The 21,389-nt window shown below is 42.0% G+C and overlaps 2 protein-coding genes across 3 annotated transcripts; one reads left to right on the top strand and one right to left on the bottom strand.

Moving 5' to 3' along the window:
- The first annotated feature begins 1,139 nt into the window (after nucleotides 1–1,139).
- Nucleotides 1,140–5,146, top strand: tnnc1a (troponin C type 1a (slow)). The gene is made up of 6 exons (XM_071544934.1): nucleotides 1,140–1,216; nucleotides 2,731–2,761; nucleotides 3,010–3,156; nucleotides 3,439–3,553; nucleotides 4,136–4,272; nucleotides 4,517–5,146. The coding sequence occupies exons 1-6, from the start codon at nucleotides 1,193–1,195 to the stop codon at nucleotides 4,546–4,548; spliced, it is 486 nt and encodes a 161-aa protein (XP_071401035.1). The 5' UTR covers nucleotides 1,140–1,192; the 3' UTR covers nucleotides 4,549–5,146.
- A 7,451-nt stretch (nucleotides 5,147–12,597) lies between these two features.
- Nucleotides 12,598–17,427, bottom strand: LOC139665894 (dual specificity protein phosphatase 7-like). Of its 2 annotated transcripts, XM_071544926.1 has the most exons (3): nucleotides 16,735–17,427; nucleotides 15,554–15,982; nucleotides 12,598–14,288 (listed from the first exon to the last, which is right to left on the bottom strand). In XM_071544926.1, exons 1-3 carry the CDS (start codon nucleotides 17,102–17,104, stop codon nucleotides 13,978–13,980), a joined length of 1,110 nt encoding a protein of 369 aa, XP_071401027.1. In that variant the 5' UTR covers nucleotides 17,105–17,427; the 3' UTR covers nucleotides 12,598–13,977. The 2 variants fall into 2 exon arrangements, with proteins under 2 accessions (XP_071401027.1, XP_071401028.1); XM_071544927.1 differs by lacking the exon at nucleotides 15,554–15,982.
- Between the last annotated feature and the right edge of the window lie 3,962 nt (nucleotides 17,428–21,389).

The following is a 21,389-nucleotide window of genomic DNA, read 5'->3' as shown; positions in this document are numbered from 1 at the left end:
ATCAACGTGTGTGTGTGTGTGTGTGTGTGTGTGTGAATCGCACAGTCAAATGATGGAGATGGCCCTGTTTCAAGGGTGCGTGAAATAAATGTACCAAATTCTTGTGCTGTGTACAATTCAATTTAAATGTGTCTCGGAGTGTTTGGTTTGTTTGACCCAGATTTCTCACCTAGCCCACTGTTGATAAATTGGATATCTGGCGGCAGCTTCGTGCAACAATTTAATTCAGTCTATGTGTAGTGAACAGCACCCTCTGCTGACTGAAACTGGGCTGCTCATGAAGGCTTAGAATATAAATATCATATATCATAGAGTGTGAATTGCATAGGCCTTATTATTAATAGGCTAAAGATAATGTGTGTAATTGGCATAAATGTACAGGTGATGGAAATACCTGGAGGTATACTTTTTATACTTTTTAGGGTTGAATAATGTGGAGAAAATTATGTTTTCTTTTTTAATTTCGTATTTATTTTGTTTGTTTCTATCTCCACAGATAGCAACATGACACTGGTACCCAGCAGCAGCAAAGACAAGAAACTCAGCCAAAGTAAATAACACCTTAACCCCAGCCTAGCCTGACCTAACATTAATACAGCACACACACACATGCACACACACACATACACACACACCCCTCGGTGTGATCAGGTTTTACTGGTGGGCTTTACCCTTCTGAACCAGGCTAACACCGCCCACACCTTCCTCCGGCTTTATAGAGCTGCCCTCTTGCTCTCTCTCCTCCCTTCATGGTCCGTGTGGGCTGTGGTCCACCCACCTACCCGCCACCCCCCCACCCCCTGCCATGGCCTGGCCCTCTGCTCCTCTGGTCCAGGTCTGATGGAATGTTGAGTGTCTCTACAGCCCCCTCCCTGGAGATTAGGCTTCGCCATGCTTGCCCCCCTCGCTTCATTCCATTCCAAAGTGTGCCCCCTAAGAGCAGCCGCATTTTTATCTGAGCCTGGTGATTGTGACAGATTGGCCAAATGACACACAAACACACACACACACATAGACACACACACAGGCACAAACAGAGGGGAGGCTGGTCAGGGCGGGGAGGGACCAGACAGCGCCAGGCTCCAGCTATAAAACCCTCCCAGGATGAGGCCAGCGTCCTGCTCTGAGCTGGACAGCACCTCCCTCCTCTGTGCCAGGACACCGTCGGACAGGCAGCGGCCAAGCCTCCAACATGAACGACATCTACAAGGCAGCGGTAGGTCCACTCACAACTCACAACTACAGTTGAAAAAAAAAAGCGCAGTTGTTTCCCTTTGATGAGGAGATGAAAGAAAAGGATGTTGAGGTGCTTTCAGTTGGTTCGGTGTTCGATGGGATGCTCACCAAAAAAAATCTGTTTGTGTGAATTCTGTGAGGTCTGGTGTGAGAGTGGTGCTTTTTAGAATCAACAACTTTATATTAGTTTGTGACACACATTATCACAGTCAATCACAGAGCATATCACAGAGCATTATCAATGATTTATAAAGTAAAATATTAACTTTATTCCGTCTTACTGTAACTGACCATGCATGGAATGTCTGAGTGCACATTCATTTGAAGTTAGAAAAAAATGTCTCCCATCATTTTGTTGTTAGTCAGTCTGACATTACATGAATGTTGACAAATCCCTGTTGATGTGCCTAGCATAGCACATTGTCTCCATCAGCAGCTGATGTCAGAGGAGCCTTCAGACCATATACGTCTCTAGATGTTCCCCTACTTCAGTCCTATCAGGTTTGATAGGGGCCACTCTGGAGGTCACCGACAGGACGAATCCCTAGTCCGCACTCTGCTGGTTCATTCATGACTACAAATGGAACAGTCCCACTTCACATGGCTAATTTTGGCCGGTTGCTCAGACGCTCCTGCATTCGTGTTTCTGTGGTGCCAGAGAAGGGCTTCAGGTTTAGATAACCCCCCCAAGGCTGAATTCCAGCATTATCTGTGAGCCCCGAGAGCTGTATGGTTATCTGTCTGTCTATCTCTGCCTGGCCGCTCCACTGGCTGTCCTGCTCACTCACATCTCAGCTGAGCAGTACAGCTGAGAGACAGTAAAAACACATAGGAATGTACATGTGTATATGTGTGATGATGTTTAGATGGACATTGATTTTTTCATATATCATCACCAGAGGCGTGTGTGTGTGTGTTTAATTTATAGTGGACGACAGACAATAACTCTTACATAAGCAGCTGTCTCCCTCTCTCATTCGTGGTAGCTTTTCCAGGATTACTGTTCCATTGTTGAGCCAGATCCACAGCTATGCTAATTTAAAGCACTGTGTATTGTGTCCTTTATCTGTGGTTCCTGATCCTCCTGTCTGTTTATTTTTAACTCCTCCACTCACTGGCCAGCAGGCCTCACATATGATATACAGGTTCTGTGTTTTGTCAGGGACGGCCAAGTGTGAGGTACCAAAACATTACCTTTGTGGGTTTAAGAGTTATTATCAAAACGGATGGAGGTGATCTAGTCCAGAGGCTGGATTCACACTCTAAATACCGATATTGAAGATAATCTTCACCCATATCTAAAATTGAAACATTTTTCAGCAAATATTTTGAGCTTTGACCATTGTTGTTGTATCTCAAATTATAATGATTGAAGTTATAATGTACAAATTTGAACAGATAGTAATAAGATGTAGTACTATGTTGAAATTGCCCAATGATGTCATACATACGATCAGGTAACACATTACTTTTTAATCTTTTCAACTCTTACAGGTTGAGCAGCTGACAGATGAACAGAAAAATGGTGCGTAAAAAGTACAATTCATCTCTAATTACTTTAATACCGGAGTCTCTTAGAGTGCACACACATAACAATATTTTTTGTATGCATGCCATCAATACATGTCACCAAATTGACATTTTCATTCAAATGTGAATTAACTATATCTACTATACAGTGCGCTTGATGCTGCAAAGAAAAGAGAGATCCATCCTTTCTAGGTCCAAACCACATTACTGATATATTGCCTGTGTGCTTCTGTGGTGTTGCAGAGTTCCGGGCCGCCTTTGACATCTTCGTACAGGATGCAGAGGACGGCTGCATCAGCACCAAGGAGCTGGGGAAGGTGATGAGGATGCTGGGCCAGAACCCTACACCAGAGGAGCTGCAGGAGATGATCGACGAGGTGGATGAAGACGGTAACTAAAAACACACGACTAAACAACACTGCTGTCAAGTACAAGAACTGAAAGGATTGGTTTGTGGCGGTGAAAGATATGAAACAATCCCCTAAACTAAGAGACGAGGGATGACACTGAAAATAAAGTGCAATTCAATGTACAGTAAAGGTGGAACTCCTGAACTGAAACACACATTTCCTGTACATACATACCTAACTGGTGTCAGGTTGAGTAAGGTAATACTGATAGTCCCTGGATCTGGAGTGTGAGGATGTATTGACAGATATCATATGTGTGCAGGGAGTGGGACGGTGGACTTCGACGAGTTCCTGGTCATGATGGTGAGGTGCATGAAGGATGACAGCAAAGGGAAGACAGAGGAAGAACTGGCAGAGCTGTTCCGCATGTTTGACAAGTGAGTTTAATGTCTTCACTCATGTTCAAACCCCACTCTGGAAACTCTGGAGCTTTATTAAGTCTCAGTTAACTCTAAGCAGCAACAGAGTGAATGCCTTGAGAGAATATAGCCTTGGCAGAAACCATAACAATGGGATGCAGTCATTTGAAATTCACCACTGACAAGTCATCAAATTCCTCTGCATAGCATCGTTCCATCAAAATATATGGAATTATGTCACCATGTCGAATTATGTGCCAAAAAATGCCAGATAACTATTCAGTGTATGGCAAGTAGTATGCTCCATAATCCTTTTTGACCAGCACAGAATATTTCAAACACCCACTCCATGTAACCTAGACATCTTGTCTGAGCATCAAAAAGCAGACACCTTTTTTCCACAATGATGATTCTCAAATACTTCACAGGAAAGGTTCAGTCATGATAGACACAGAAAAACAAACACACACATACCTCTATTTGCTTGTGTTTTACAGCTGGGCTTCACCACTTCAATCTTAACTACAGTAAACACCACTTTAAAATCTTAACTCAGGTGGGTTAGGCACATTATCACATCTCCTTCCTTTGATTGCACAGGAACGCAGATGGTTACATTGACCTGGATGAGCTGAAAGTGATGCTGGAATCTACAGGAGAAGCAATTACCGAGGATGACATCGAGGAGCTGATGAAGGACGGGGACAAGAACAACGACGGCAAAATTGACTATGACGGTGAGGATTTTACCCCGTGTTACAGTGACAGCAGTGAGAAGCACGTGCTTATGGAGAGCATATGCTGTACCACTCATTTCCTTTGATCTATCATTCATGTCGAGATCAAATGTTTCAATGGATTCTTCAAAAAAAATACACACAGAATGAGACATTTGTTTGATATGGAAATCGCACACTTCCATTACAGTTTGTTTAGGGCTCAGTAACCATTAGCTAACTTCTATTTTCCCTGGGTTTACAGAGTTCTTGGAGTTCATGAAAGGAGTGGAGTAACGCTGAACACGACAAGACAGACGTCCCTGATCCCATAGTGTTATTTTTGTATTTCTATTTGACTCCATGGTCATCTATGGAGAACTGGAAGATGATTGTGGATGCCACTGATAGAACCTTCGAACGACTTTGCAAGATTTAGTTGAATACTCTATCTGAATGTTTCTGTATTTTTCTACCATCTCTTGCATTGTTGTAAATACAGTTTGTAACTAATTTTGGTGCCCATGTATACTGAATTTGTGTAAATGTAACCAAATTACTTATATTTTCTATAGAAGTCACGTACTACATCAGTTTGGCTACTTGAAATATCGATTTTGTGTTTATTTCAAATTCAACCTTATCTTTGAAAGGCCACAGCCAGTTTACAAATCTTCTTACTAAGAGGCTGATATTGTTTAGCTGGGCAGAAAATATATTTGTGAGTCAACATAGTTTTATACCAAGCTCTGGTAGACTAATCATACATTTAGAGGCAATGTACTGGATCCAGTGTGTATACATGTTATGATGTACACATTGTATGCATTTCTGTATGTTTAAGATACCCTCAGGACTTTGTATTCCCTTCTTATTCCCCTGGACATTTCTACATCAAAAGTCTGCGTAGAATCTGCACTCATGTAATAAACAAGATACATTTGTCAAAGCAGTCGTTTGTTTTCACTCTGTTTGGGGCTGTGTGATTTCGATTTTCTCATAAATATTCAACTGGGCAATAGAATTATGATTCTTGACAAAATGAGAGAGACAGTTGTAATCCTTGTTCTTCATGTAGTTTTGACTTGAATAGTCTTGCAGACACACCACTCCATCTTCGGTGCAGTGCTTTTGTTGTTTTACCATTAATCACTGTATCAAAACGTAGGTACATAGTTGTAAAACTAAGCTGTCTGACCTAAATTTTGACTCACCTTCTATAAATTTCCATGTGTAATTTGTGTCCCATGGTGGCTCTTGTCTGCGGCATGTGAACTATTCATATGGTTGCAGAGCCAGTATCTAGTTACACAATGTATTGAGACAGGAGCTATTTATGTCTAATCATGTTAGTGCCCATGTTAGGGGATCTGGATTGACCGACACCAGTTGACAATCAAATGCCTTTGCCCATATAAAGAACACTGATCCAGTACAAAGAGAGGCCATTTCTATTGTTGTTCTGTTGTTGATATAGCTTTTATTCTGACCTCTATGTTGGAGAGTAAGTTTGAAATGTTGGTTCATTGGTGTAGAAAAGTCATGATTCCTATCAGTCAGACCAACAAACATGGAATTACAGTGAGAGAAAAAATGAAAGTAATAAAAAAATAAAAGCAGTCTTGCATTATCACATTCACAATAAATCCCTACCAAAATGAACCCAAAATATTTTCATCACATTGTGTATTGTTTTGTTGGTTGTGTAAGAAGTCTTTTCCCAGGTAAACAGAGTATATTTTTTTACTGAAGAGTCATGCAGTTCGCACTCTGGCCACTTGGTGTCAGCAGGAAAACACAATCTTATCGGGCGGTCAGGCTTGCTTTGAGGAAGTAGGAGATGAAGAGATTTCACCAAGTAAATGACACAAGCAAGCTCTTCTGAACAGCGGAGAATGCTTGTTGTATGGATCCCTAGTCTGGTTAATAGTGCATTGAAAAACACAAGTGTTAAAATAATAGTCAAAAACACAGCGATCTGGTTGTCTGATAGTGCAATTTGAGCAGGGTTTAGAGATCTGAGTAAAATATTTGAACAATGTAAGTGGTTAAAACAATCATAATGGAAAAAAAAGAATACATTAAACAGACCACTTTCAAACAGTTCATGGCATAGTATTTGTAAATGGCGAGATTGATTCCTTCTGGAAGGGAATCGATTGTGTGTGTGTGTGTGTGTGTGTGTGTGTGTGTGTGTGCGCTTGTGTGTGTGTGTGTGTGTTTTGTGTGAGCTTGTGACGTCAGTGGCCTGATTGATGGCAATGTCTGAACCCCCCCCCCCCCTACCCTCCCCCTCCCCCCCAACCCCACCTCTTCCCTGAGGGTCCTGTTAGCTCCGTTCACTCCTCATGGTCTGTGTTAGTTATGGCATTGTTAAACCCCAATAAGCACTGAGGCACAGCTGCTCTGCCGGTGCCCGGAAATGTTTTGTGCAATCCATCAGACAGACATATAACACACGCTGCACCAACTAACCTACAGTCCGGCTGCACTGACAGCAACACTGCATTTCATCAAGCTGAGTGGGAATGTGAGGTGAAATAAGGTAATGTTAACATTCAGCGAGTTAGCTGTGTATTGCCCAGATCAGACTGCTCTGCCCCAGTTCTGCATAAACTCCGAGGCGCCGTCACACACAGTATATGGAGCAGGATGAGTGGTGCTCCCCGCCATCAATGGGAGGCTGGGCAGCAGCAGCAGCAGAGCAGTGTGTGAATGAATCTGGGGTGTGGCGCACTAGCAGCAAGTTGGGTGGGGAAGTGACGCAGTTACGTAAGGCAGGCCCGATGACTCATGCCTCCTGTCATTAACACACACTGCGGTTATGTGTCTTAAAGAACCACATTGGGTAATATGTATTTCAGGGCCATATAAGCCACTGTATGACCTGCTTCTCTATTGTGTGTGCAACACCTACGCCCTTGTAAAATTGACCATGGCAAGCGACTGAGGTGGAGAGGATTTGTGTATAATAGTAAGGTAACTGGTTTCATTCAGTTTCATTCAACCAGTGTGTGTGTGCGTGTGTGTTGTGGGGGAGCTATTCCATTGGCTCAGGGTGAGGGAGGATGACATGCGGCCATATATAATGCACACACAGACACTCACACACACTCACACACACACAACCACTGTTTTATTGCTTTATAAATGATTCATTTATGCCATTAGATCATGTTAGAGTCATGATCCACCATGAAATCGTCTTCAGATCTTTTGTTACTAAGCTACGCTAACAGTGCGACAGGATCATAGCCTTTTCCAATACAATATTAATCACTTTACAGAAAGATTTATACCAGAGACACCAAATCCCAAACAGAGTCAGGAATACTGACTGCTCCTCTTTTTGTAAATTAAAAAGGTAGGTTGTTCTTTGTTACTGTAAATACACAATGAGGAAGTGGAAAGCTTAGACAAAGAGAGAGTGGAAGGACTGCAAATCAAACTTGAACAGACAGAATATTGTATCATGATGCTCCATCCCACTTCTGGTGCTGAGAACACTGAAGTACTGTTTCTGGACTGCCCCAACCATAATGGCCCATAGAACAGCAAGACTAAAAGACACAGAACTCTCAAATTCCACAATATCTATTCATTCATTCAAATGAATGACACTGATTGTTTTGTTTTAATGCACCACGGGATGGTTTATCTATTTTTACCACTTTGAAAAAGGAAATTTAATTGCAGTGTTTTGCAAACTTTGAGACACGAGAGCCCATCCTGTAAACGCTTGTATGTGCGTAAAATTGTATTTTGAGCTGAAGAAATTCCAGAAATTTTAACGTAGGCTACTCTCCAAACATTTTGTTCATTTCGGCTGTTTAAGGTCTGTTTTTGGCAGAAACACTCAGAGATTCCCGTCCTCGGCCGGATGACATCATTGTTTTGGTCGCTAATGTTCTAGAATTCCAAGTACCGAGGCTCAGACACGTTCTTTGGCTCACTCAGCAATTCTATACTGTAAGCAACATATGGCCTTGTATGAATGGCATACCAGACAGCATGAGAGTTCCCACCATGGCCTCTGTGGTTTCAGTGCAGGCACATGAAAGACAGATGACCTTTGCTTTGTGTTGGGTCTAGCAAGACACACGGAATGTTCCCTTTCATTCTTCCTCGAAAAACTTTCCTTCTGTTGGTATTCACCTGCCACAAATTAACTGAAAACAAATATCACTTTGTTCTTCTGCTGGGTGAGTACAGACGACTGTACATCACCGGATGGTGAAATTGGCCACAAAATGAGAGGCTTCTGGTATTAACAGATGGCTGCCTCACTCTGCCACTCGTATTCCATGTGGCTCTGCTTTACACATGACCCAGTATTCTCTTTGCCAAAACTCACACTTCTCTTCCTTCTCGGAAGACATCTCTCAGAAAACATTTCATGTAAGTTTCAGGAGGGTTAGGAGGGTCTGACTTGAAAAGATCTGTAGTAAGTTCCTGGAGAGATAAGACACTTCCTGGTGAGTTAAGGGCAAAAAGACTGGCATGATGTGATGGATGTTACAACAGTAACGTTAGATATATGAATATTCAGCAGCGTCAGTATTACAATCAAGATTACCAAAAGATGAAGAATTTGAAGTGTTTTGTTCCAATAAATCTTGTTGATTACTGTGGTGACAAACAATATAGTCGAGCCTCGGTCAGCTCCTATCGCTTTCCTCCCTCTCTATTTGTGTGTGAGAGTCTATGCTATTTCTAACTTGGGATCTAGGCTTGTTCCATTACAAATATGGGGAAGGAGGAAGCAATACAAATGGCTTTCGATGTGATTCATGGGTTCAGGGAATTGAATGGTAATCCCCAACAACAGGAGATGAAATCATAGGCACGATAATGCATACCATTCCAATGCAGTTTATGTATAGCTCTGTGAAGCCATGGCTAAAGGGTATTTGCCTGTTTTAATATAACCAGTGTCCTCTGCTAGTGACTAAAGTAAAAGGAATTATATGTTTCATGTTTATTATGATCACTGGTAACAAGCAGAGGACACAACGTGCTCAAATCATCTGGCTCAATCTCAACACTGAAATGTTAATTGGCCTCGCTCTAAGGAAGGACAGTGTGGCTCAGAGGAAAACACAGCATCCATGATGTCATTCCCTCTTGAGTGGCATGATGTCAGAGACAGCATTCAGCTAAACGCTGAGATTAGGATTATTCTCCTCGGCCCTGAACATCTGCTGTAGACAAACAGAGTGTGACCGCTGGGGATAAAAAATCCCTACAGTGAAGATGGCATTTATTCAGAGGAGATTGGCTTTTACAGTGGGATAACCAAACATCTTTCTATAATAGGATAACAGTGACCCTTTCACTGAATTTGTCCAAACAATTTATTAAATGCAAAAAAAACCTCAATCTAATTCATTCTCCAGAGACTATGAGGTGAATCATCTAAAACCCACACTGAAATCATCCTGGTTCAGTGAGGGATAATTGAATTTAAATGAATTATTCCAGAAATGGTTGCGCAATAGAGTCAGAGGCAGCTGTGAGAGCCTCTTATTGTCAGTCGTGCAGTATGCTAAGTATGTTCTTAACCACAGCAGGTGTGGGCCAGCTCTGCCTGGCTTCTGCTCTGTGGCTCTACTTCTTCATCACACACACACACACACACACACACACATTGCATACATGCAAACAGACACATTCCCCCCCGCCCCCGCCCCCTTTCTAACTAAAATCCCATCAGTCTCATGCACATCTGCTTCCCCAGCCACCATTGCTGAGTAAGCACTGCCGTAGCCTCTGCTTCCCTTCGCCACTGATTATAACAGGACAAAAATACTCCACTTATCTGTCACAGAGAATATACTGTTGCAGCAAAACAATACCAGGGAACCATACATATGGGCTTCACTTGAATAGAATATTTTCTATATACTATACTGTACTAATATACATATATCCCATATCTTTTTTTCATCAAAGACTTTACTTTATAAGCACTCTAATCCTGTGTCATAGTTCACAATAAGCTTTCTGATTTGTATGTACAGGTGCAGGAATGATTTTAAATCAGTAGGACTGCGATTCCTGATTCCTTAAGCACATAATGATGGCCCAACATATTTCCAAGAACAGGGAGCTGTTTCCCATTACAACCCCACGCTTTGCCTCTGAAGCAGGCAGTAGCACGGTGAAATGATAGGAATTAAAGAACGCAAAGGGCTATGCTTAACTCTCAGATGAGACCTTCTGAGCATGGAATGATTGGTGCCAAAAACTACTGGAGAGCAGCTGCAAGGGAATTCCCAGATAGGAGCTGCTATTTCATATGTACAAATTACTTGTATAAGCACTGCGGTAGGGAGATTCAGCTGTGCAACAGTCATGCAGATGAAACGATTTCCTTCCTTCCTTTTTTCTCAGAACTCAGTAGTTTCTTCTTATTAAAAATATATATAACTGGATATGCCTCAGTTAGATAAGACCACACTGATTAATCATTTTCACTCCCATCATCCCCAGGCGCAGGTTTTCTGTGTTTTTATCTGTGCTGCAAAGCCCCTTCCGGCTGGAACTGCAGGTACCCATTGCCTCAGCCCTATCGTGGGTGTCTCTCAGACCTAATCATAGGTTTGCCCTGCAGGTATGTGGCTAGCCAGGTTCAGTCATGCCGGCTAACCCATCACTCACCACCTTTTATTATCACAACTGCAAGGTGTTGCTAAGCAAGTCTCGTCATGCACTGTATTGCTGCTGTGAAAGTCAGTGGAACAGAGATTTTTGCTTGCCATTGGTTGACAACATTTAACCCACTACAGCAATATTATTTCAGTCATCTCAGTTCCAAAGCTGGAGCTAAAACTGAATCTTCTCCATTTCAGTATAGTATTCATTAAATCCTATAGAGTGACAGCTATTGGACCATGAACCGCTGCACAAAGCAACTACATTTTCCCCGCCTATATTTTTCCTAACTTAGCAAGCTTGGCTTCAGTTCATAACATAATTTCTACAGAGGGACTAAAGGGACTTCACTGCCTCATCTTACTGTCATTTGGCAAAGTGGAACGCACAAATAAATCTTCCAAACAAGGTAGGAACAATACCAAACCAACCCAGGCATTGGGAGAGCCAGAACAAACCATAAAGCAGGTTTCAGCCCACTCCAGTAACCTCACAAACAATTCGAAGATTTTCTTTTAATGATTGGTTTACTAGGCAAAATAGGAGCCAATGTTTTCTGCCAATTGAAACACATCACACTTGTGCATACCCACCCCGATTCTCCTACTGCACACCTGAATCTTGTTTTGTCTGGGATTATGAAAAATAAATAAATAAATAAAAAACAAACAAAAACAAACAAACAAACAAACAAAAAAAATATGTATATATGTATATATATATATATATATATATGCATTTTTGAGAAAGATTGTTTTCAGAGAGGCTGAGTGATTGAATCTGGTGATGATCTCACTGGAGCAGGTCTTTAAGAAGGAAAAGGGTAATGAGAATTCTCAATAACATGAAGTTCAGTGTCAATAGTCCTTCCCAAAACACATATCATATATCATGAAAATGGTGAAAGTACAGTGGACTGTTACAGTATAACAAACACTGTGTGACCACTTCCCCCTCCCTAAATGGCAGCATGGATGTGAAGATATCAGGGAGCTCACATTTCCTCTTTTCAAATAAGGAAATGCATGATGTGGCTTTTGGAAATAAAAACCAAAAAACAGGATATTGCATATTTGCCAATAAATGTTGAAATCACCACGAACAAAAAATAGAAATGCAAACTGAAGCTCTGATCAAGTGAAATACCTATCGTGGAGCAGTGCGATTTAACTGTTATTACTGTACGAGGTGTGGTGCACAGACTTGTCGGAAGTCCCGTACAGTAGTGTATCTGTGGTAGGGTACATGCTGTGTCATCTTCCTCTTCCTTTGGGCTCTGTTTGACTGACTGGTGGTGGGTGTGTCTGCACTGTGGTAGTGAGAGATCTGGCCCCGCCACTTGTCTCTGTGTCTGACGGCCTGTGAGAGGCAGGAAGTCGAGCATCAGAGTGGACAGAAAACGGATATCTCACCACACCTAGAGCCTCGGGGCTGGACAGCGCAGCACTGCCACTCATATCCTGCAGCTGACTGGGTCTCACTGACTTCTCACAGGACTCTTTGGCCTGATGATGTTCGTGTTTACTCAACCAGAGAACCACACTTTCGTTTTGATTCATGAAAGATGTGCTATTGCATTAGAAAGTAAAAGCGTGAACGTAGGTAGACATGAATACTCCAAAGTCAAAACGTAAACGTAAACAAAGACAAATGACGCATATTCAAGTAAAAATATACAATATATTTGTTGTATAAACTTGTACATAATGTCTTGGACATTTAGTTTTACATATACTATACATAAGGTGATAGAGTCACTTTCACATCCTTCATGATTTCGAGAAAATGTCCCCCATAACAACCAAATTTTATGTACATCTTTACAAACATACCAAACAAAACAGCCCTTGGATGCACTTAAGAGGCTTATGACGAGATACAGATGCCTTGTATAAAAATCCCTGAAAATGTCTCTCTATGAGGTAAGAACACATTAGTCAAACTCATTTCCTTTCATTCCCTCTCATACATCAAACTCACTCAGAGGCCCATTTGTTCTGAGACGAGACTGGCAATAGAGAACAGCTAATTACACATCGTGTTTCCCTTAACATCATTATGCCACGGTAGGAGTAGCTGCAGACTGAAGACTGTGAGAGTGAAAATAAGGTGAATGTCCATTCCTTTATACAATGATTACTTACACAATTCATTCGGTTCAAGCATGGCAAAAGTCAATCCTATACACTATACCCTAGACCTGGTAAGTGACAACTAGTTAAGTTTCATGTTAAGGTATGGTAAAGGCCGCAGGAACAACAGGCAATATGAGCTAAAGGTTACAAAACAATGTCCTTGATAGAACATAATCACATGCAAATACTGCAGTTATAATCAATAGAATGTACAAGAGCTTTGCTGAACAATAAGTTTTACCTTTGATATTATACAGAGGGTGGCCATTCAATCAAAAAACGTAAAGAACAATTCTCTGACATCATGGTGTTTCCAATTAAAAGACATCAGTGAAGGTATTCTGAGTAAAAGCAGAGGACAAAATGTTTTCTGTGGTCTCTGCTGCAAGAGAGCTGCAAACAAAGAAGTTGAGAACAGTCGTCAAAAGGAAAACTGGACAATAATTCAAGGCCAGCTCACTGTAGTAGCTTATTCCCCTCAGCTAGAGTACCATCACAACATCTCAGATTGGTCCCCAGAAAACATTCTGATTGGCCAAAGCCCCCTTTCAGACCATCAAGGCAATAACCATAATCGATACAAAGAAATACTTAAACATCCACTTTACAGCTGGTGAATAACAAATAACAGTCAAACCACAATCCTGGAGTTAATAGAGAAGTCATGAAATGTCCTGCGATTACGGCTGCACACGACCATTCATTAATGCCATGTAAGTTGGATAACAAAAGTCATCCTTGTGTTAGACTTTAAGGCATCGGAGATTGGACCTAATGGAGCGTGTCCTATGCATAAGGGCTGCGTTCCATGAAGAGATCAATACAGTGCCTTTTGGTGCAGAAATACTGTAACCGACTCACTGCCTGAGTCAGCTAGCTAGGCATCGGGATGCCTCAGAGACACAAAGGGAAACACAGATAGCTGTCTAATTGATCCTCATGTCGACTCCAGCGTGTCCAACTGGAAGACGTTGTGATTGGTCGGCGTGGTGAAGAAGAGCTGCTCCTCGCTGGTGGAGCGGTTGTCACAGGGACTGTGCAACCCCAGTGTCCTCTCAAAGTCCAGGAGCTGGCCCATGAAGTTGAAGTTCGGGGAAATGTTGGACTTCTTCCTCTTGACAAAGTCATAAGCGTCGTTGAGGGACAGGTTGAGCCTCTGCATCAGGTAGGCCACGGTGACTGTGACCGAGCGACTGATGCCAGCCAGGCAGTGGACCAGGATCCCGCACTGCTTAGACCGAGCCTCATCTGTGAGAGGAAGGGACAACTGTGGTCAGCGGCATAGGCAGCATAAGGAAATCACATCTATGGCGAGGAGAGAAAACGTGCCCACGCAGTGTTCAGGTTATTTTAAAAGAATATTTCAGTTGCCTTTTGCATTTAACCCAACAATGTGACACTGACTCTTCTTTGTGATAGAAGTGACCCTGTTGATGCTACAATAATGGCGCTGTTAACTTTTACTGTTGACTGAGAGGGTTGATTCAAATTTTAACAACTCATTCCATCTGTATAACAGTGTGCCTAATATCCTCTTTTTACCTTGGTAACAGACATCAGCAAACAACTGTCAACTAGCTAACATCGTGCTTCACCACAATCAGGCCAAGTTGCAGTCTTAACTCATGACCTGGCAACACAACACAACACTCAACCCCAGGGAGTGGAAACAATGTTTCCTTCCTTATTCTACCACTAAACCCTGTGGAAACTAGTCCATGGCACCGAGCCCTGCAACCACCAAACAAACGAGACAAAACACCTGTGGTTTCAGGTGCTGATGAGGACAGAGACTGAATCAAAAGTAAAACTCACACATATTGTGTTTGTACCACAACAGAAAAACATACACTGTCTAATGAGGTTATCGTGTTGTTACCCTGTCTCGATACAATTCGGTGATATATACTGTTATATAACAATGGTTACTACCTCCGCCAAGGAGGTTATGTTTTCGGTGTGGTTTGTTTGTTTGTGTGCCTGTTAGCAGGATTACGGAAAAACTACTGGCCCGATTTTCATGAAACTTTGTGGAAGGGTGTAGCATGGGCCAAGGAAGAACCCATTAAATTTTGGAGTGGATCCGGATCCGACTCATGAACAAGCAATAATAGCACGAACCTTGGCGGAGGTCTGCGCTCTCCCAGCGCCCTTCTAGTTTGTTTGTTTGTTTGTCTGTTTGTCAGCAGGATTACGGAAAAACTACTGGCCTGATTTTCATGAAACTTTGTGGAAGGGTGTAGCATGGGCCAAGGAAGAACCCATTAAATTTCGGAGCGGATCTGTATATTGGTTGCGCTTGTACATTTGCATATCATAGAAGACTGGACTATTGGCCTTGGCGGAGGTCTGCGCTCTCCGAGTGCCCTTCTAGTTAGACATGTGGTGAGGGAGGGGTTGTTCCTCCTGGTCTGCAATATAAACCACCAATCCTCTCCTTCTTCCTGGTAAGCTTTTAATGTAAGTGTGTTTTTGTGTGTCTGTTTAATATGGCCAGTTAGTGACCTACTCACCGATAAATGATATGGCCTCTGGGAAGAACTGGGACAGGTTCTGACTCCAGTGGTCCGAAATGGGAATCTGTTTGTACCTGAAGTGGCCGTCGTGTTCAAACATGTTGGGAAGGTTGGGTGTGACATTCAGGATGTACTTGATGTTGTATTGGCCCAGCACGTCTAGGTTAGTGGAGTCTTTGGCGCAGCCCAGGTAAAGGTAGGGAAGGATTTGGACGGGGAAGGCGGGCTGGTTGCTGGGGATGGGGCTCTCCTCGGATTCTGTGGCACTGCTTGGCTCTCGGTCCGATTCCCCGTCAGAGCAATCTGAGCTGATCCTGAGGTTTCCGAAGCCCAGGACGGACAGCGGGGGAGAGGAGCTGGGACAGGAGCTGTCCAGGAGAGTCTCACAGTGTTCTGGGTACTCTGTCTGGAACTTTACAAATCCCCCTGGACAAGAGGCAGAAAACAAAGTTAAGCCTTACAAAGTCACAGAATTACATTTAAGTCATTTATAAATGAAAAGGGCTACCTTATGTGCATTCTGTATGTAAATCTACAGTGATCTTGTTGTAAAGAGTAGCTACTTGGTCTAAAAAAAAAAAAAAAGGGTCCTTAAGAAGTAGCTCCAGTTCCCCCCAAACAGACCATTCATGAAATGCATGCCTGTTCCTGCTGGAGCAAAACATGGCGCAGCCATTTTGGAATTTTAATTGAGAATCTCAGTGACACACAAACACCTTCCGAAACTTTTGAGTACAAATCCTAAAACCCACAACACAGAATTAATGTTAGTACAGAAGTTGCCAAACACTACAATCTATAATAGAGGAAAACATTATAGCCTGATTCACAAATTTCCAAAGTATACATTTGAAAGTTTAAAACCTCTTCCCGTAAAAGCTATCCTTCAGCTCCATAGCTATATTTGGAGATGTCCCTTCGAAAAAGACATATAGTAATCCGAGAATAAAGTTAAGAAGGATACTATACAAATATCACGCAAAACTATACATTATATATAATATGTTATGCATATTATAGCGATACCACAGGAGATTTAATAATCAAATCATAAAGTACGATAAGGTCTATAAACTCATTCACAGACACACTGTAACTCCCTTTAGGAACATCATAGGAATACTATAGAGATTTTCCCTTGGGTTAATTCGATAGGAAAACCTTGTCACACCACTCACCTTCCAGGTAATACGCCTTACACCCGTCTTCCCATAGTTTCTGAAGAAGTAGTCCCAGAACCGAGGCGGGAGCCCCGGTCTCTTGCCAGTCCACGGTGCACTCATCATACAGCACGACCGTGTCAGTCTTGCACCGTCTGATGAACTTCTCCTTATCCTCGTGGTTGGAGATGATGGTCCGGATGGGTATGTTTCCCTTCTTGAACCTCCGGAGCATCAGTCCCGGTATGGCCAGGTTTATGGCCGTCTCTATGTGGGATGATTCATAAAGCTCATGTGAGCGGCAGTCCAGCAGGAGCAGAGAAGTGCCTCCGGACTCTAACTCGAGTTGCAGCCATTCTACGCTTTTGCTCGGCGTCACATTAGACATATCGGACTCAATATCATACTACATGCACGCGCAAACACTACTACATGGTCCACCGCACGACGGTAAAAACTACATTTCACACCGAACCGTACATGTTACCCCAGTGCATTGCGCTTCTGCCCGAGCTAAGAGGAGATTTCCCCTCTTTCCTCTTCTCTAGTTCCATTAGACAGCGTGTCCGACTTGCCCTAGGGCTGCTCAAGCAGTTCTTCACACTTCCATTCACGAGACACGAATTAGTTTAAATGTCTTAGTTGGACAATAATCTCTTCTTCAACTTCAACTACCCCACACTGTAGCGGGGTCCTCCAAGCACATTCTCGTTTTACCATTCCGATGCATGGGAGGGTTTTTTTTTTAGTTGACAGTAGAGCAACTCAAGAGGGAGGAGTTTATTTCTTATGATTTAAAGCCATAGCAGAGATATTGCAAAGTTTTGTATCAATAGGCCCTATAAGAAATCAGTGTATGAATCACTATAACATTATCATTATATTCCTACAGCGACTAATAGTGTGTTTGTGGTATTAAATAGCAAGTTTATAGTGACCATGGGTGTTTTTGTATGGGTATTTTATGTTTTCTATGGTATCAATATTCCAGTAGGCCTATTGTTCCTATAATATTCCTATAGGGACTTTATATTGTTGTGTGGTACTTCATAGTGAGCTTATAGTGACCATATCATACTTGGTATATGGTACTTCTTTTAGCCTATATATGTTATGGTATAGCAATAGGAATTTCTATGGCATACTTTTTTGACCTATTGTAGTTGGATGATATTTTAAAGTTTTGCTGTTATATGTGTATACTATACTTTATTTCTATTTATTATAGAATGATGGGGGATTCTTACTAGCCTCACAACCAGTGACACATTAGGTGGAATTGCATTTCTCTCTATTTAACCAAAGTCCTCAGATCTACATGGGATTTTCTGAAGAGATACAAATCTTGTTTAGATTCATTACAACCTTGTGTGCTCCTTGTGTTATTTCATGTGATTGTGGGGTGTTATTAGTGCAGAGCAGTATTTTACAGTGCAATCATACCCCCAATTTAGTAGGCAAACATCAACAAATGAGCCCAGCTCATTAGTTTACACCCTGAAGAGATGTTTGGGGAAATCTAATGGCCTTCACACACTCTGCTCATTATTTTGAGTTGGTGATGCATGCTGTTGCAGGAGAGCAGCTGAAAATTCTAGTCCAGAATGAAGCGTGCTGTTTTACATCATGGTGATGATACTTATCAACCCCAATCACAGATCTGACACACCCCTGAAACTGCCCTCTTCCTCAATTTTCATTCTATTTATGATGTGAAGTGTATCGAGGAAGTGTTTCTCTTGCCATGTTGTTTTACGCTGCGCTCGCATTAGGAAATTATCTAAAAATTCCTAAGCATGTACTTTTGTTAGATTGCAGCCACAAGATTCCCCGAGGTTCTCTACTGATGTGTTTGATAATACGTGAATATGTGAATGAGGAGAGAGAGAGAGAGCGAGAGAGAGAGAGAGAGAGAGAGAGAGAGAGAGAGAGAGAGAGAGAGAGAGAGAGAGAGAGAGAGAGAGAGAGAGAGAGAGATGCGTGCAGTGGGAATCCAGCCATGCAGCTCATCTGTCTGCGCACGTGAGTGGGAGAGACACAGATGTGCAGTGCAGCAGGATTAACACAGAATGAGGAGTCAAGCTAAACCTACACACACACACACACACACACATACACACACACAAATGCCCTCAACCATACACAGATCACAGATGCACAACAAACAGGCGAAGGCTCACCACTTCAGCGCAACGCTACACTACACCACCATTTCAACACCTGCCTCCAACAGCCACATAATGCAAGAGCTTGAAAACCACCAACTCACACACACACACACACACACACACACACACACACACAGGCACACACACACACACACACACACACCACCTGTGCCCCCTCACACCCTCATGCATACCGTTCCAGTTGAACTCTCCTCCTGGGAGTCCGGAGGTGTTGGGCCTGCCCCAGACTTGCCCAATAAGGAACTGCTCTACCCACATCTACAACAAACAATGATGGATGAGGAAAATTATGTGCAAAAATGAGGTCAAACACAATACATGGTGCAGTATGCTCTGCCAACAGCACTTTGCTGGCATCTTGGAGACTTAATGGACGATAGAAGATAATGTAAAGAGGAAATACATAGCAAGAACTGAGTTTGGGGGGAAGAGATGATATAGTCTGATTATAATAACATGGATCTGGCATGTGTATGATCCTAGGTTAACACAACTACACCGGTGTTATAATGAATCTCAAAATTTGAAATCCAAATCATTCAACTACATTACACTAAAAAACAATGATAATACTCCCTCATCAAATACATAAAGGAAAAAATAAAGAAAATCAGGCAAAATTAAAAATACATCAAAATACTCCCTCAGAAACATGAAAGACTCTGTGATAATCCTCGCAGCCGGGACTTGCATGGGAGTGTTGGTCACCTGACTGCTCCACTTCCAGCAACAGTTCAATTACATAATGTGCTCAGAACGTGAGCTCATGGTAATGCTCTCCCAGGAAAGAGAGGAAATGTCTTTGATTTACAGAATCCCTGGTTTTGCATGTCAAGTGTTGCTCTGAGGGGCTTTCATGCACCCAGCACGCACGCACACACACACACACACACACACACACACACACACACACACACACACACACACACACACTCCTGTCATGTGCAGATGTACTGTGTGAAGCTTTCAGAGATGATAGAGATGGGAGGAGGGCTTCCTCTCCATTGATGTTTCTTAGCATGTGGGAGCAAAGGGCTTTGAATTGAAATCATTTGGTCTAAACATGTTGATCATAGGCCATAGGGTGTAAAATGTATAAAATAAATACAAATCATATAACTATCCTATATAAAACAGCTAGACACAATCCAGGCTGCAGTGGTCACATATTGATTTATGAATGGCAGCTAAAGCAGACTATCAGTTAAAATGCTCTATATGTTCAATCTGAATTTGTGTGTCAGCTACACTGAAGCATGCAGTTAAATACATGGAAGGTTATTTGCTGCATTATGTTAACAACCAATGTGGTCTCCATCTCATCGAGATAGAAAACACAATATCCTGCTCTGTATCAATACCATCTAGTGGTTCACCGCGGTAGCTGCTACACCAGTTATGAGTCATCGAAAAAGGGAGGAGGTGCCTGACGTCACAGCCCACAGCTGCAAACAGGGGACCCAGTGTGCCTCCATGTGGACAAAGCAGGAATGTCACAAAATGTGCTTCATGAATGAATGACCAGATGATCACATATCCGTCTTTAAGCTGCTTTCATATGAACGGCCCGACTTCACACAGTCTTTTTGATAATGCTGCATGGTATTCGACATGCATTAATGCAGCATATTTTGTTTTGGCATTGCATATTGTACCATCCACATCATTTATGGTGGAACTACTTATTACAACCACTACTACTAGTACTTTTTTTTTCTTTAAGTCTTAATACCTTTGAGACTAAATGACAACCTCAGACTTATACCACAAGCTTCTCCATAACTTTGTGCTTGATGTGAGGGACAGGAAGAAATCTATAGGGAAGAAATATCACATTCTACATGTTAAAACCAATATGGAGCTGCTCTTTCTACCGCAGTCACTGTATATAGTGATTTAGTTTACTCCTCTATGTATGTGTAGAAAATGACCTGGGTCTGGTGTTTAAGGTATAAGGATTAAAACGTGTCCGTGAAAATGTCGAGTCGATTGAATTACCATAATGGATAATGGATCTTGACTTTTCATTATACTGTATGTGAAGACTTTAAATACAATTGGTTGGAGTGAGTCTGTGATGTTTCATCCTGGCCCGTGATGTCATGACTTCTTGTTTACGGATTATTCTAGCATGAGCTGTCGAGTTATTCAGAATAGATCTGATATTGCGCAACACATAATTTCCTCTATTTCTACAGAACAATAAGACATACTTCCCAGCATTACACTCTAGTTCAGTTGTACTAAGTGAGGGTGTTAAAAGAGCTTTAGCCAGAAGTACCAGAAATCTGAAAACATCCATTGAAGCACTGAAGGTTAAGTGATTTATCTCCAACTGATTAAGTCTGAAATAGAAGCTGGACAGATGAACCTGACTGTATCAAAAGTCTATGACATGAATCAATCACTAAAATCCCATCTCATATACTGTATTTTATAAATTCTACATGAACAAATAACATTTTACATCAATAATATTCAATA

The sequence above is a fragment of the Centroberyx affinis genome, unplaced genomic scaffold (genome assembly GCF_046629955.1).
Source record: "Centroberyx affinis isolate AG114_WGS23_722 - 3 ecotype Tasmania unplaced genomic scaffold, CSIRO-AGI_Caff_v1 ptg004734l_1, whole genome shotgun sequence".
NCBI lineage: Eukaryota > Metazoa > Chordata > Actinopteri > Beryciformes > Berycidae > Centroberyx > Centroberyx affinis.
Note: the sequence above shows the minus strand (reverse complement) of the source record. Positions and strands in the feature narration are given on the sequence as shown.

What these genes read in the sequence shown, in the direction of transcription:
- tnnc1a (XM_071544934.1), top strand. Translation starts at nt 1,193, where the DNA reads ATGAACGACATCTACAAGGCAGCG. An exon ending in CGACGAGGTGGATGAAGACG is followed by an intron (nt 3,157 to 3,438) that starts GTAACTAAAAAC and finishes ATATGTGTGCAG; the next exon opens with GGAGTGGGACGGTGGACTTC. An exon ending in CTGTTCCGCATGTTTGACAA is followed by an intron (nt 3,554 to 4,135) that starts GTGAGTTTAATG and finishes TTGATTGCACAG; the next exon opens with GAACGCAGATGGTTACATTG.
- LOC139665894 (XM_071544926.1), bottom strand. Translation starts at nt 17,104, where the DNA reads ATGTCTAATGTGACGCCGAGCAAAAGCGTAGAATGGCTGCAACTCGAG. An exon ending in TAAGGCGTATTACCTGGAAG is followed by an intron (nt 15,983 to 16,734) that starts GTGAGTGGTGTG and finishes CCTCTTGTCCAG; the next exon opens with GGGGATTTGTAAAGTTCCAG. An exon ending in AGAGGCCATATCATTTATCG is followed by an intron (nt 14,289 to 15,553) that starts GTGAGTAGGTCA and finishes TTCCTCTCACAG; the next exon opens with ATGAGGCTCGGTCTAAGCAG.